Below are 15,327 nucleotides of genomic sequence, written 5' to 3'. Positions count from 1 at the left end.
TTCGGTAAACTCCATAACCTTTCCACAATTTCATTGATAATCATATTTCTTCTATTTTTTGAACGTATTGTAACCTACTAATTAGGTTTCAGATTTTTTCAGAATTTACATCAACGATGGCGCGACCGATTGAATTCGTGATGGACATTAACGATTCTAAAGATTTGTGGAAGATTGTTGTTCGTTGTAGACATCTCTGGACTGTGAGAAGTTCGTCAAACAAAGAACACCTTGAACTAATTTTGCTTGATTCTAAGGTATTATTTTCACTGTTAGTTGTTTATGTTTTAATTTTCGTACTTATTTCTATATAGTTAATGATTATCTGAAACAAATTTGGCACATTTTTATTTTTTATGATTAAAAGCTGGATATGATACAAGCAATTGTACCATCCCATCTGGTGTCGAAATATGTGGGTGATCTTGCCGTAGGAGCTTCATATATCATGCAGAACTTTAAAGTCTCAAACAACGATTTCTCCTTTAAGTCTACTACTCATGGATACAAGTTGGTATTTTGTGGTTCAACTTATGTTAAGAAAACGGAGCTCCCGGAGATTCCTATAGATTATTTCAACATTCTTGGTTTGGCGTCCATTGCTGATGGAAAATTTCAGCCTAATGTATTGGTTGGTACGTTGATATTTATATATATTATTCACCTATTTTATTTGGATTATCTTGTATGTATGCTTACATTGTTAATCAAACTTTTGAAGACGTAGTTGGAGGAGTTACTGAAATTCTGCAGACTCAGATAAACTCAGATAACAACAAAAGCAAGTTTGTGTTTATGATCACTGACATGAGGTATGAAAACATTTGAGTTCGTATACTCAAAAAACTATTTACATTGTATTCGTTTCCTTTTTGTTGGTTTCCATTCTGTTAAAAATCATAAAGTGTTTTGCTTTTGTTTGTTGTGGTGTAATTGAACCACAACATCTTTGCTTTTTTTATTGGTAGCAAAATTGTCGTGCAGTGTACACTATGGGGTAATTTTGCATTGCAATTTTATGAATACTACAAGAACCATGGGGAAGATGTGAACATTGTTGTTCTATTACAAAACGCAAGGATAAAGGCTGCGAAAGGTAAACGTTATCGTGTTCTGTTGATAATTTAAATACCCAATGTATTTGCTTCATTATGCTGATATTTAGTTGGTGTTGAAGGAGGTTTTCCTTTAAATGTATCCAATGCTTGGAGTGGCACAAAGCTGATCATTAATGATATTAGTAATGTTGAAATTAAGAAGCTGAAGGATAGGTATTTCACAAACATCTTGGCGTATCAGATTTCCCTTATGATTTTTTCGTACAATGTCGTACATGGTGATGGAATTTTACTCTATATTGATTCTTTTATATAATGACTCGCAGCCTAAATGCTGAACTGCCAAAGCTTTCTTCATCAAGTTTGCAAGTTGAAACAACTCAAACCTCACAGTATTCCGATTTTGATAAATTTATATGGAAGGCCGAAGTCATTAGTTTGGCTGAGATCGCGATGCTTAAACAAGTATGCAGGCTGCACATGAAATTTTAATCTGTTCTTAATCTTTATGTTATTTATATAATATAAGTGAAAATTCATTTTACAGGAAACAACATGTGTCACCATAGCGAAGTTGGAGAAGTTTGAAGTTGGTAATTCCGGTTGGTATTACGATGGTTGTGCCGAATGTACCAAGAGCGTCGCTGTAAAAGATGGCAAACTTAAGTGCTATGCAAATCACATAAGTTCTGAACCCGTGCCAAGGTATTCATTCATCGTTGTGTTATGAAACTGTTTCAATGGGAGTTATAAATTGGGTTCAATCTATTTAAATGGGATTTATATATAGGTACAAGCTTGAAGTGTTGGGAGTTGATGGTAAATTCAAGTCCCGTTTCGTCTTTTGGGATAGTGACTGTTTCAAGTTAATTGGAAAATCTGCTCTACAGATGAAAAATGAATTAGTAGAGGTAATATGAGTGTCTTCAAATGTTGTACAAGAAATTGCTAATAATATATTTTGTTAATATGTATATTTTTTGCTGAAATTTAGGCCGGTGAAGACAATCCGTTAGAATTCCCTTTTGGTCTTGATGCTATGTTGAAGAAGGAGTTGGCAATTAGAGCTGTTTTTCAACCGAAATTTAATCGTCTTTCGGTTATTAGCTTTGAAGACGATGAAGATTCACGTAAGAAAGTTAAGGACACCTTCAAGTCTCATGAGGTATGTATTAACATATTATTGGCAAATGTTTCAATCTCATTGATTTGTATCTTAATTCTGATTTGAGTTAACAAAAATACCCTAATAATTCCATTATCTCTCTGCAGGATGTATCGAAAATTCCAATTTCATTGGCTTCCTCACAAGATGATATGAAGAGTTTATCGGTAAGTTATATTTTATATTTTATATCTTATATCGAATTAGTTGTCATATATTCCTGCTTTCAATATCTAATTGAAGACACACATGATTTTCAGGAACCTTTATCTGTATTTGCTGATTTCGACCCCAATGCTGCGAATTCTGTGATGACCCCCTGTAAACGTATAAATCCTGAAGCGTCAGAAGATGTTGAAAGTGTTCAACTTTCCTCTACGAAGACGATGAAACCTGAAAAAAAGGAAGATGGTCGATAGATGATGATTGAGTTATTTGTAATATTTCATGGAATTTCATAGTTTTGATTTTGTTATATTTTAGTTTTAAATCGACAAATGTTTCAAGACAATCCAAACTATTTGAAAGTTGATTTTTTGTCTATCTTATGCGTTTCAATTATGATGTTTTTGGTTCTTCAAACAAAAATATCAGAAATAATGTTATAGTTGTTTGGATTAAATCCTGATTCTCATCATGGAAATAATATATCTCTTATGTGAGACACATTTTAGGATCAAGTTTTATAATTGAAGCACTGTTGTAACAGTATTTTGTTGTAGCAACATTTAATAGTCTATAAAACTACAGAGTAATAAATTATTATTTTTTCTATGGCCAGGATATTAAAAAATGTCATTTTCATCCGTTTGAACTTTAGCAAATTTTTTAGTATAACTTTACATATTTTTAAATATTCTTTATACTTTAGCAAATTTTAAAATAATTTTTTTTATAAGTAATTAAATTTTTTAGTATAACTTTACATATTTTTAAATATTCTTTATACTTTAGCAAATTTTAAAATAAATTTTTTATAAGTAATTAAATTTTTTTTATAAGGTCAGACGGAGTATATATTTTTTTATCTTACTTGCTTAGTCTTTAAATCTTCTATTGGATATTTAAAGTAGATTAGCCCATTGTTTGTAAAAAGTGAAAGTTTGATGTGATATTACAATGTGTCTTATAGGTAGTGTAGCTATGTTGTAGTATTGAATGATGAGAATATAAAATAAGTGTCACTATAAGGTTTTGCATGTGTCAATATTACTTCTAATGCACACAAAAACTTTTCATGTTTTCCAATGCTTTTGCGTTTTACGATGCTAAGATTATAATGAGTTATGCATGCTTTTTTTACTTTTTAAGTGTGTCTTTTAGTCTACCTATGTACCATTAATCATAACTTTATATTATAATAATGTCTTATATATATAATTAGAAAACCAATACCACATAATATATTGAATAGGCTTACCAATTATTAATATAACAAAAACTAATTATTAATGTGTACAAGGAGGTCTTCGAAACACTTGGTTAACCGGTAAGCTTTTTATCTTATTATATTTTGACAACAATTTAATTACTTTCTACTTTATTCAATAACTTTTTTGCTTACCTCGACTATATGAAATTAAATAAATTATCATGCTTACTGTATATGAGTCAAATGGTTCTTTTGTATGAACATCCTTCTAATGCTTTATGCTACTAATGTTATTTTACTTTTCATCTGAGACATTCACTTAAACTCATGAATTGTATTTGTTTGTCATGCAGGCATGCTAGCCATCATGTGGTCACACACAATTCAATTGAATGAGACTACTTGATCCTCATTCGGCCAAAGACACAGATGTTTGTTAACTTTTGATAGCAATTTTTTTACTTTGAATAATTGGACTATGGTTGAAATTTCTATTGTTTTTTTTTATTTAAGAATGTTTCAAATTTCAATTTATTTTAGTTTTAAATTCATTTTAGTTTTAAGATCCAGAATACTTTTCGAACAAAAGTTTATTATGCTATTTGTCCAGAATAGCTATATAAATCTGCCCTTTTATTTTATCCAACATTTTCACACAAATGTTTCTCACATATTAAATGATTCATTAATTTGACAAAAAAAAAATGTTCACTCTTAAAATTGTTTATGCAATATATTTTTAATTATATAAATATTAATGAACTTAATAATATATATAGATTTGAAAAGTAATAGTGACAATCATATAATATAAATTCCGACGGAACCCGTGCGATAGCACGGGTATCCACTGGTTTATGCAAACGGAAGACCATTGTCTTCTTCCTTGGAACCTCAACACCAAATTCGAACCAGCTAGATGAAATTTATACGTTGCTCAATATCAAATTAGCTCCAACCCTAAATTCATTCCTTCAATTTTCTTATTTCACCTCCAAATTCATTCCCTTCAAACCCTAAATTTGATCTATCACCTCCATCAAATCCTAAAAATCCATTGATTTTCCATCACATCCTCTGAACCCTAATTCCTTCTAATAGCGACGAGGCCAGTATTCACGAAGTTGTTCGGCTTCACGATGAGGTTACACGGATGATGTCCTCTACATTCTGATCGTTGTTAGACTTCAAGGTCACTGTCACCGGAATTCCTACGAAATCGTTTTCAAGGCGAGCATAATTTTCTGCCATATCTCATTTATTTTCATACCTACTGTAATTGATATTTTGTAGAATAGACAGTTTGTGTTCTTACAATGTTCTACTTTAATTGATATGAGTTTTATCTGTTTGATTAAATGCCTCATAGACGTCGGTGGCGTACATTATTTGTTAGTATTTGTTTTTACTATGCAGTTGTTTCTCTAATTGGGATCTGTGTAGTTAAGAACACTACCAAATGCACCACCTACAACACTATTAAGGCTTGCTAGCTAGAGACTCAATCCACTTGCCATACTTCTTTTTCACTGGTTATCAGTAGACACGAACACTCTAACATATCCAAGCCCTGAAAAAATGCTATAGCAACATGTTTACAAGTTGTGATTTTGTAGGAGCTACATTTTTCCCCGTCATATGAACATTGTAACAAAAGATTTGTGAAAGTTAGTTTGAACACTTTTGCAGTGAAGGTTAGGATTCAAAAGATCTTTATTTTTTTAGTGTTGTTGGTGATGAAGGTTATATATTTTGTCAGCCAGTTTATTAAATTCTATATCATGTTTTTTATGTCAAATACCACAAATTGGGCCACTGTCTGAATTGTGAGAACGATTAATTCCAGAAGTTTCTACTTATGGAGAGCAATTCCAATTGTTGTTAGACTTTTGAAAAATTGTTAGGCATCAGTCCTATGTCATGATATGAGACACTTTCTCCATAATCGAAGCCACCAAATAAATAAACTTGAAACCGAATCCTTTAATTATTGAAGAAAGTTATTACATGCATATGTGGATAGGAACATGAGATATCATCCTAAGGAGACCGTAACAGGTTAAACTTGTAGTGGTGTAGCTAGATATGTTAGATCATATGTAAGAGTGCAGAATGACGAGAAAATGGCAGAAAACAAATGGTAAATGAGAGTTTTTTTTCCTTTCATTTTTGCATATTAGTCTTAAAGCATGTTCTGGTTTTTCTCAGAAAAATTTCTGCCTCTGACCATGTTAAAGTCTTGGATTCTGTTTTGAGTGATTGTTAGTTTTGCTTAGAGAATATCTCATCTGTATAGAGTTTGATGTGCACTCTGGTTTAAAAGATTATAAACCCGATTGTGTCTAGAGAATAACACTACAACAAAACTGCCATATAGCTACGGATGGCTTTAGTTACAGTAGTAAAAAACACGTATGATACTTTTTTATTGAAGATGTTTTAATTAAAAAATAAACTTTTTATTAAAAAAATAAAGTTCGACTTTCTCTTCCAAAATGCCTCACGAAATATTCTCTCCCTCACGATCCCTAGGCTTGCTGCTCTCTGTTTCTTATTCCATCGTCTCGAGTTTCTCAACAATTCCTCATATCCAACAAGCTTCTGGTGTGGTTATTCTGTTCGGAAGGAGGCAACGCCATAGTCGAAGGTATTGTTTTCACGATTTATAGGGATTTCTTACAATGACGTCTCATATTCTGATTCTGGCGGCGTTGTTATGATTTCAACGACGTTGTTATTCTTCACATCACAAAGTTAGGGTTACGAAATTAATTCCTAATAACAAATTACTATCCATTATTTCACAAGGTTTCATCACAAACTTAAAGCCTAAAATCAGATATCTTCCTTCTTCGCCTCTATCAGGTATCCATCTCATATGCACCTTTATGGTATGCTCTCAATTTCACCTTGTCACAACTTATGAAATAATTGATGAGGTTTTAAAAGAACAGAATTATTTTAATTTTAAAACTATAAATCAATTCTATCAATGATTGACCAGTACCTTTTGGGTTTTTAGGTACTTGTTAGTGGCTCTGATGCCTTTTCCTGGGTTTGTAGGTACTTGATAGGGGCTCTGATGCATTTTCCAGGGCACGACTTATTTATTGATAGTAAAATTGAAGCATTTTTGGCCATCTAGATCATTACCTTATTCATCAACAATTGTACATTTATCACACATTTCTAAAATATAAACCATTGAAACATTAGCTAACGTGACAAAATATTTTGAACATTAGATGAATGTATTATAAATAAACTTTATCAAATACTCTGACATATCTTAGTAGCAAGATGAATTGATTAAAATTAACTGGTTGAGGTGGTTTAAAATTAACATATCATGTCTCTGTCCTGATATTATAATTATCTATTGTATTTCACAGGATTAGCTTGTGAAGCACTTGCTGGAGTGATTTCACTTGCATCTTCTGAAATTGATCAGAATAAGGTATAGTTCTGAAACTTTTTAGTGGTTGCTTTGCTATTATAAAGCTCCTATAGTTGAATAATAATTCAATACTGTCTAGAAATTCGTGTACAGAATTGTATTATTTGCTGTATGTTATGGGCTATATTGTGAAATGTGAATCTACAGTTAAACTAAATGGTGTTGTTGCTGCATGTAGTTGACATACTTATCTAGCTTTTAAATACATCTTGCCAAAATACCTTTATATCGACACTTATATCAGTATAGTGAAAAATCGTTTAGTAAAGCTTTTTGACAGCATCGAGACATATGGTATGTGAAGTCGTTTTCTTTTAAGTCATTCTAAGTAACCTTGCATGGATTGAGTAGCTATAATGTCATATATTTTGCATTTTAATTCATCACATTTTGTTTCTTATTTGGTTTATTTTGGGAGGAGGAGGGCTTAAAAGTTAATTAAGTTCCAATCACCTCCTTAAGATCCAAGGTGATAGTGTGGGACTGTAGGTGCAAGCTTCCCTAAGGGAAGCTACTAGGATTGATGGTTTCTCTTGGATTAACTGCATCGGTCAGTTGCATGTAATGTAACAGGACCTTATTATTATTGAAAAACATAGACCATGCTGTAAGAATTAAGTATCCTGAGTTGAAATTTTTGCATGTTTTCAATTCTACAGTGTATTTTGGTCCTGCATGGTTCCAATTGACATCAAGTGACATATTTTTCTTAAAGCTCTTCGAGCATTAGGAACACTTTTTTTCCCCTATTCTACCTAAATAGATTTGTTTCCCTGAAATCAGTGTATTGCTTAGACTGTCCTGCCACTCATTATACCTTATCTTATCAGTTTTCTCGCTCAAGTATGTTAAGACATCATTGTGTTTAAAGCTCATATTCTATTAATGTAATAAAGGTGTACAATAGCATGCAGATAATATAATTTAGTAACCAGTACAAGATTGATTAATGATATCTAGAAGAGAAATTGTTCAAGGAGGAGTTTGGAAGGATTTGAAGGGCTTAGACAAATTGTTGAAATATAATTTTTGTTGTTATAGCATTCTAAAAATTAAAAATATAATAATGATAAACACTCTTTTATCATTCTATATAAAATCTTTTTTTTAAATGTCAGATTTCTCTATTTAAAAAAGATACTTTTTTTGAAGCCCTCCTTTCACTTCCCCTCCAAACTCCCTAATAAAGCCTAAAGCTTCCGCACTATGTGGTGACATTTTGTTTCTCTTCAAAAAATGAATAAATAAATGTGCTCCAATTTCTTTCACAACATGATGATGAACAAGGTTGTGCAAGTAACTTAAACACAATCTTTTGAAGTAATGAAGCTTGAGCACCATAAACCAACCACCATGTTTTTGGATCCATTTTATCTCTATCAACAATAGCATCAAGATTGTCAAAACCTTCTCTTCTATCTGAGAAGTTTGCAAACTCTATATTCACTGTCCTCCTTTCATCTCTATCAGATAACACCCTTCTGAGATATTTTTCTCTTTCACCGTTGAGCTCAATATCTTGATGTGGAAGAACTCTATTAGGATCTTCACTTTGCCATTATGTACTATAATACCTACAATAAAAAATATATTTATAAATTTATGTAATCTTAAAGAAGATGCAAGTTAAAAAGTATCAATTTAAAATTTAATAACCTTATATTTAGGCTATGTTTGGATACGGTAAAACGAACGGAGCGGAACAGAGTGGAATGAAGTGTAGTGGAGCGGAATGGAATAAAGATACCATTCCATTGTTTAGGTATTTCATGACGGAAGAGAGCAATTTTATCATTCCGTCCAAATTGGAGGGTACAAAAAGTGATGGAATGGGATGAAATGCATTCCATCTGGTTCTGCTCCATTCCATTCATTTTTAATTAATCCAAACAACAAAATTTAAGTTTATTCCATTCCATCTCATTCCATTCCATTCTATCAATCCAAATATATCCTTAGAGAATGAGCTAGACAATGGAGAGGTGTGCTACCCTTAATCCAACCGTCAATTAATATAGCATGGATTACCCGATGAAAGTTTGACATTTTAATATTTGATATTCCTTCATGCTTATATATGGCCTTCCGGATATCTTCAATCAGTGAATCCCACATTTCATAAACTAGATGAAGACTTGTAGCTTTTGTGTCGGTTCTTCTAAGAACACCATAAATAGGATTAGTGAAAAAAAGTATATAATCAACATTTTTCCACCAATTATCATCCAACAAAGTATCCTTCTATTTTATTGAGGCTGAATTTCCTTCTATTTACTGGACTCCATGTGTTGTGCATAGATTAAATTTTGCTTTGAAGGATACCTTGGATGATAGTTGGTGAAAAATGTTGATTATATACTTTCTTTCACTAATCCTATTTATGATGTTCTTAGAAGAACTGACACATAAGCTTCACGTCTTCATCTAGTTTATGAAATGTGGGATTCAATGATTGAAGATGTCATGAGGCCATATATAAGCATGAAAGAGTATTAAATGTTGAAATGTTGATCTTTCGTCAGGTAGTCCATGTTATATTAATTGACCGTTGGATTAAGAGTGAGACACATCTCCATTGCCTTGCTCATTATCTAAATCCAAGGTTATTAAGTTTTAAATTGATACTTTTTAACTTACATCTTGTTTTGAATTACATCAGTTTATAGATATATATTTCATCGTAGGTATTATAGTACATAATGGCTAAGTGATGATCCTAATAGAGTCCCTCCACATCAAGACATTGAGTCTCAGTTGAAAGAGAAGGTTTTGACAATCTTGATGCTATTGTTGATATAGATAAAATGGATCCAATAACATGGTGGTTGGTTCATGGTGCTCGAGCTCTATTACTTCAAAAGGAGGTTTACGCTTAAACTACTTGCATTGGATCACATATTCATTTATTCATTATTTGAAGAGAAACAAGATGGCACCACATAGAGCGGAAACTTTAGCATGTGTGCGTAGTAACCTTCGACTTCTATCAAGGAGCACTCCCCAATATTATCAAGAGGAAACTAAAATGTGGAATGTTGCTGGAGATGAGTCTGAATCATTAGATGATAGTGGATTTCTTGAAGTTGATGACTTGTTTTTGGATGGGTCAGACTTAAGAGGCCGGGGTTTTCAATGTGGAGTGACTATAATATGATTTATATCATTTTGTTTTAGATAATTTTTCTTAATTGAAAGTACTTAGTTTGTTTGGATGGGTTTAAGTCTTTTTTTGGTTGATTGAAGATACTAAGTTTAAATAAACATACAATCTGGTTCTTATTTTAGACTCTTCATAAATTGTGTTCATAAATTGTATTATTTTATTAATATATAAAATATATATAGCCGTGTCTGTGTCCATGTCCTATGTTTTTTTACAATAGCGGTGTCCAAGTCCGAGGCGGGACTTCATAGGTATCATATGATATATGTATTTCTTAGCTTTGGAACTAGTATCGGTGAAGTTCACATTGAAGCATAGTTGTAACACCTTAAGTTAAGGTCTAGAATCCCCAAGCCTGATATTGATCATAGTGGTAGCTGGATGCTTGCTTCAAAATATTATTGCTTCATGTTCAAATATATAAGAATTTCACTTGTTGCGAAGTTATATTTATCGACGATGTTGTCTTTTTTGTTTTTGTTTTTTTCAGACATAATTTTAGTTGTCTAAGAGGGAAGGAAGCATCAGGCAGGATTACTACATCATTTTGTTTGATCTGAAACTGTCCATCCAGATTGCCAATGGGGAAAAATGACTTTCTCACACCTAAGGCAATTGCCAATCGAATTAAAGCAAAAGGACTGCAGAAGCTTCGGTGGTATTGCCAGATGTGTCAGAAGCAATGTCGTGATGAGAATGGTTTCAAATGCCACTGCATGAGTGAAGGGCACCAGCGTCAAATGCAAATTTTTGGACAAAACCCAACCCGTATAATTGAGGGCTATACCGAAGAATTTGAGACTACTTTTCTTGAGCACATGAAGCGTAGCCATCGATTTAGCCGTGTGGCTGCGACTGTAGTGTATAATGAATATATAAATGATAGGAACCATGTTCATATGAACTCCACCGAGTGGGCTACACTTACAGAATTTGTTAAGTACTTAGGTCGAACTGGAAAATGTAAGGTTGAAGAAACACCCAAGGGATGGTTCATTACATACATAGATAGAGATTCAGAAACCCTGTTCAAGGAGAAGCTGAAGAATAAGAGAATCAAGGCAGATTTGGTAGATGAAGAAAAACAAGAGAAGGAGATCCAAAAACAAATTGAAAGGGCTGAGCAATTGATGCAGCTATCTAATCCAGAGTCCGATCAGCCTTCACAGGTAGAGACTACAAGGGAACTAAATGCAGAAGATGGAATTAAGATAGGATTTTCTCTTGGGTCGTCTGCTAAACCTATAGCCAAGGATAAAGGCGAGGCATCAAGGATGGCGTTTGACGAGGTTGATGAAGAGAAATACGAGGAAAAGAATCCTGTAAACAATTTAAAGAGGAAAGAAAGTGGTGGTGGAAAATCAACTTTAGATGAAATGATCAGGGAGGAAGAGAGGAAAAAGGAAAAAATCAACAGGAGGGATTATTGGTTGCATGAGGGAATTGTTGTTAAGGTTATGAGCAAAGTCTTGGCAGAGAAGGGGTACTACAAACAAAAAGGTGCTGTGAGAAAAGTGATTGACAAGTATGTAGGGGAAATAGAAATGTTAGAAAGCAAGCATGTGCTCAGAGTTGATCAGGAAGAGCTTGAAACTGTGATACCTCAGGTCGGGGGACGTGTAAAAATAGTAAACGGGGCTTATCGTGGATCACATGCTAGACTGCTTGGGGTGGATACAGATCGTTTTTGCGCGAAGGTGCAGATAGAGAAAGGTGCTTATGACGGTCGAGTGCTTAAGTCCGTGGAATACGAGGACATTTGTAAATTAGCCTAGTAAGATTGAATGAATGATATTTTTCATGATTCTGTAAGTTGCAGGAGGAGTTGGAAAGCTTGTTGTTATGTATTATGCAGAAGCTCTAAATTCCAGTGTCATCTTTATTGCATAAATTAAATTACGGTGATTATATTTTCTTCTATCGGATAGAATTCTTGTTTGATAATTTAGAATTATGATTTGTGACTAGTTAGACTAGAAAAGTGCATAAAAGGATGTTGACTGTCTACTATTGTAGCATGTAAATTTTAATTAGCATTCAGTTTGAATTTGAATTTTACTGGTGAACAAAATTGAGTTCTTAATTGGGTGTGGGGCTCCTTGTTGTCTTTATGTGGTTATCAGTGCTGTGTTGTAAATGTCTAGTGTTTGAATGTCATCTAGGAGACTAGGAACATCAGGCCTGGGAACTTGCATGTTGAATTTTGGGTTGGAACTTTTTCTTATATTTCAACTTGTTTTTCTTAATCTACGCAGAAACATAATCATGGGAATGAGTTGAACCATTGTTCTTCTAGACTGTAATGTGATTATGAGTGTTTTCAAACGTAATGTAACCATGGTGTCCCTTGATGTGCATAAACATTCTCACCCCAAAGATGCATTATTCTAACAAATAATTTTATCATCGTCCCAAAAGAAAACTATCATTTAGTCTTATGAAATTTGTAAAAAGACGAATAAAGGGACAAACACAATACAAAGATATGGTAAGGTATTGAGAACTTTTTTTTTTTTTTTTTTTTAATGTATTTTATATATTATTTATATACTATGTGAAAATATTTAAATGCCCTTATATTTATATTTTGGAGGTGTATCTTTGAACGCATTTAATTTTTTGTTAACGTTAAAGTATTCTAGAAATGTATCTTTGAACTTATTTCGGAGACGCATCTTCGGAATATTTTGGAGCTTAAATTGCACAAAAACCCTTATCCTTCCTCGTTTTTGAAAAATCTCAAAATCTCTTCAAACTCTCTCAATTTTTTTTCATCACCAAGTCAAAAATCCAACAATCAAGCTCAAAGGATCTTCAATCAACATCAAAAATATTATCCCACACTGAAGCAAAGTGAAAAATTGTAAGTGTTTTGATGTTTTGAAAAGTTTGAGTTTGTGTAAATGAATAGAAATTGATGATTAAGGTAAGAAATGAGTAGAAATTGCATGAATGTTAGTTTAGACATAGTGCAAAATATATTTGTTGACTGAAAATGACGATCAAACTATTTTTTTTTGTGTTTGCATGTAAGCATTGTCGTCATTGACGCACATGCTGTGTTGCAGAAAGTTTCGGAGATGCATCTCTGAAAAATTTCCAACGTTTAAGTTTTCCAGTAACCAGAGATCATCTCCAGAATTTCTCAGTCTTCTTTATTTTTTATTTTCTTACTTGTAGTGTTGCTTACTTACATTAATTGTCTGGTTTGCTTTCACTTACAAACATTATGATTGATAGACACAATAGGTTAAAACACACGAGGATTTCACATCATGCATCAATACGGTGAGAGAAAAGTCATGTTTTAGAGGCTCCTGTTCACTTTGGTCATGCAGAGCCATCTACTTCTGAGGCTCATGCTTCTCCTCATACTTCTACATCTTCTTCTTCCCGTAGGAGACACGTTTCACCTACTGACGCATCATTCCTTCCATCCTCCTGCAGGCGTCAAGTTTCACCTATTCATGCGCCAGAGGTACCCGAGTCACCGATTGTATCATATGCACCTCCTACTGCTAATATTGCTGATGCTTCTGAGCCAGCGTCACCTTCTACTACTGATGCTGCTGACCCAGTGCCACATCTAAATGGTGATCCTGCTGAGGATGCTGAGCCAGAGGCATTTGGAGGAGGCCCTATAAAATTGTCACTACTGCCTTTGTACCCAGACCATACTTCCAGACATATATGAGACAAAGAGGTATCATTAGTTGAATTGTTTCCTTTTAATTTATGTTTATTTAATTGACAAGTTTCTGACATTAATTTTCATTTTATGCAAGACCGTGATCCGCTGAAGTTTATTAACCACAAGTGAAAGATTATTGGCTTGCCTCAGCCGAATGAGGATTGGTTTCAGGCAGCTTTGTTCCTATCTGGGACGAAAGACTTGTGTATGAGTGATTATATTACGGCCAACACATGATGTTTAATGCATTCATGGAGATATGGAACTCAGAGACCTCGTTATTTCATATCCGGTTTGGTGAGATGTCTATCACACCTGACGATGTGTCGTGTTTTCTACATCTACCGATCAGGGGGAAACTTCTAGATCATGGGAGGATTACCAAAGACGCGACACTCAAGATGATGGTTGACTATCTGGGGGCTGACCTAGCAGAGGCGAAAGAGGAGTTGTATAGAACCAGGGGGCTCATGCTAGGTTTGAATACCTGAAAAAGGTATATACAAATGAGCTCCAGAGAGCACATCGAACTATAGGTGATGACCAACAACTGAGACTCCACAGAGGGCATGCTATGAGAGCATACCTATTATATTTGGTTAACACTGCGATTTTTATGGACAAGCGTGCCACTTATACAAATGTCATCTATTTATGGTACTTCAAGGATTTTTAGTGGATTGATGAGTATAATTAGGGGGCCACTTGTTTGATATACTTATACTCAAAGTTATCAGATGATTGTAGGTGGAAGACAAAGCAAGTCATAGAAAGTATCACACTAATGATGGTAATATTTATTGGTCTTTTAATCTTTCTGTGTCATTTTTATTTCATCTTTACAACTCCATTACTTATGATTCGTGTGTTCCAAACTTTTCAGGCTTGAATCCTCCAACACCTCTCGCGCATCTCCGGTTGGACGAGTGTACCGACTTACACTAAGAATATGTCGCGTACTACCACATTTGCCCCGCTCAGAGGGAACCAAACGATTGATCCGTCCAAAGCGTATCTTGACCGTTTGGTTGCCGAGTACATGCACTTCAACAACTATGTTAATCACCGTGAGGCACAACCATTTGACGAAATAATGATATACTCTCGATGGCTGGCCTGCAGATCACGTCTCACTGCTCCTCATCTGTCCGAGCGTATCATGCGACAATTCAGATACACTCAGACCATTCACAAACACCCTGTTGTCTCTGCTCCTCCTACTTTGACACGCAGACAGATGGATACCATGTTTGATTATTATGAGATTCATCTGGTATCGGAGGAGACATGAAGTATCATGACTGTGAGCGAATGGAGTTACGTCAACAAGTATATCAGGTGGTTCTTCAGGGTGTCACATCCGTATATGGTGCATGATGCTCCAGGAGATCCACCGAGGCCACCTCATCAGTAGATACTAG

General features: G+C 34.0%; 1 protein-coding gene and 1 long non-coding RNA gene across 5 annotated transcripts; both read left to right on the top strand.

Annotated features, from left to right (window-relative positions):
* The first annotated feature begins 735 nt into the window (after positions 1–735).
* Positions 736–1,965, top strand: LOC127117691 (uncharacterized). Its single transcript, XR_007802025.1, has 4 exons — positions 736–1,271; positions 1,385–1,523; positions 1,606–1,763; positions 1,849–1,965. It is a non-coding gene; the product is annotated as an uncharacterized LOC127117691 (long non-coding RNA).
* Positions 1,966–4,399: 2,434 nt separating this feature from the next.
* On the top strand, positions 4,400–12,135 carry LOC127117690 (KIN17-like protein). Of its 4 annotated transcripts, XM_051047782.1 has the most exons (4): positions 6,147–6,242; positions 6,404–6,460; positions 6,988–7,052; positions 10,706–12,135. In XM_051047782.1, exon 4 carries the CDS (start codon positions 10,797–10,799, stop codon positions 11,988–11,990), a length of 1,194 nt encoding a protein of 397 aa, XP_050903739.1. In that variant the 5' UTR covers positions 6,147–6,242; positions 6,404–6,460; positions 6,988–7,052; positions 10,706–10,796; the 3' UTR covers positions 11,991–12,135. The 4 variants fall into 4 exon arrangements, with proteins under 4 accessions (XP_050903738.1, XP_050903739.1, XP_050903740.1 ...); XM_051047781.1 differs by lacking the exons at positions 6,147–6,242; positions 6,404–6,460 and adding an exon at positions 4,400–4,825; XM_051047783.1 differs by lacking the exon at positions 6,404–6,460.
* Positions 12,136–15,327: the final 3,192 nt, after the last annotated feature.

This window comes from Lathyrus oleraceus, chromosome 2, assembly GCF_024323335.1.
Source record: "Lathyrus oleraceus cultivar Zhongwan6 chromosome 2, CAAS_Psat_ZW6_1.0, whole genome shotgun sequence".
Taxonomy (NCBI): domain Eukaryota; kingdom Viridiplantae; phylum Streptophyta; class Magnoliopsida; order Fabales; family Fabaceae; genus Lathyrus; species Lathyrus oleraceus.
This window is presented reverse-complemented; position numbering and strand designations above follow the sequence as displayed.

What these genes read in the sequence shown, in the direction of transcription:
- LOC127117690 (XM_051047781.1), top strand. Translation starts at nt 10,797, where the DNA reads ATGGGGAAAAATGACTTTCTCACACCTAAGGCAATTGCCAATCGAATT.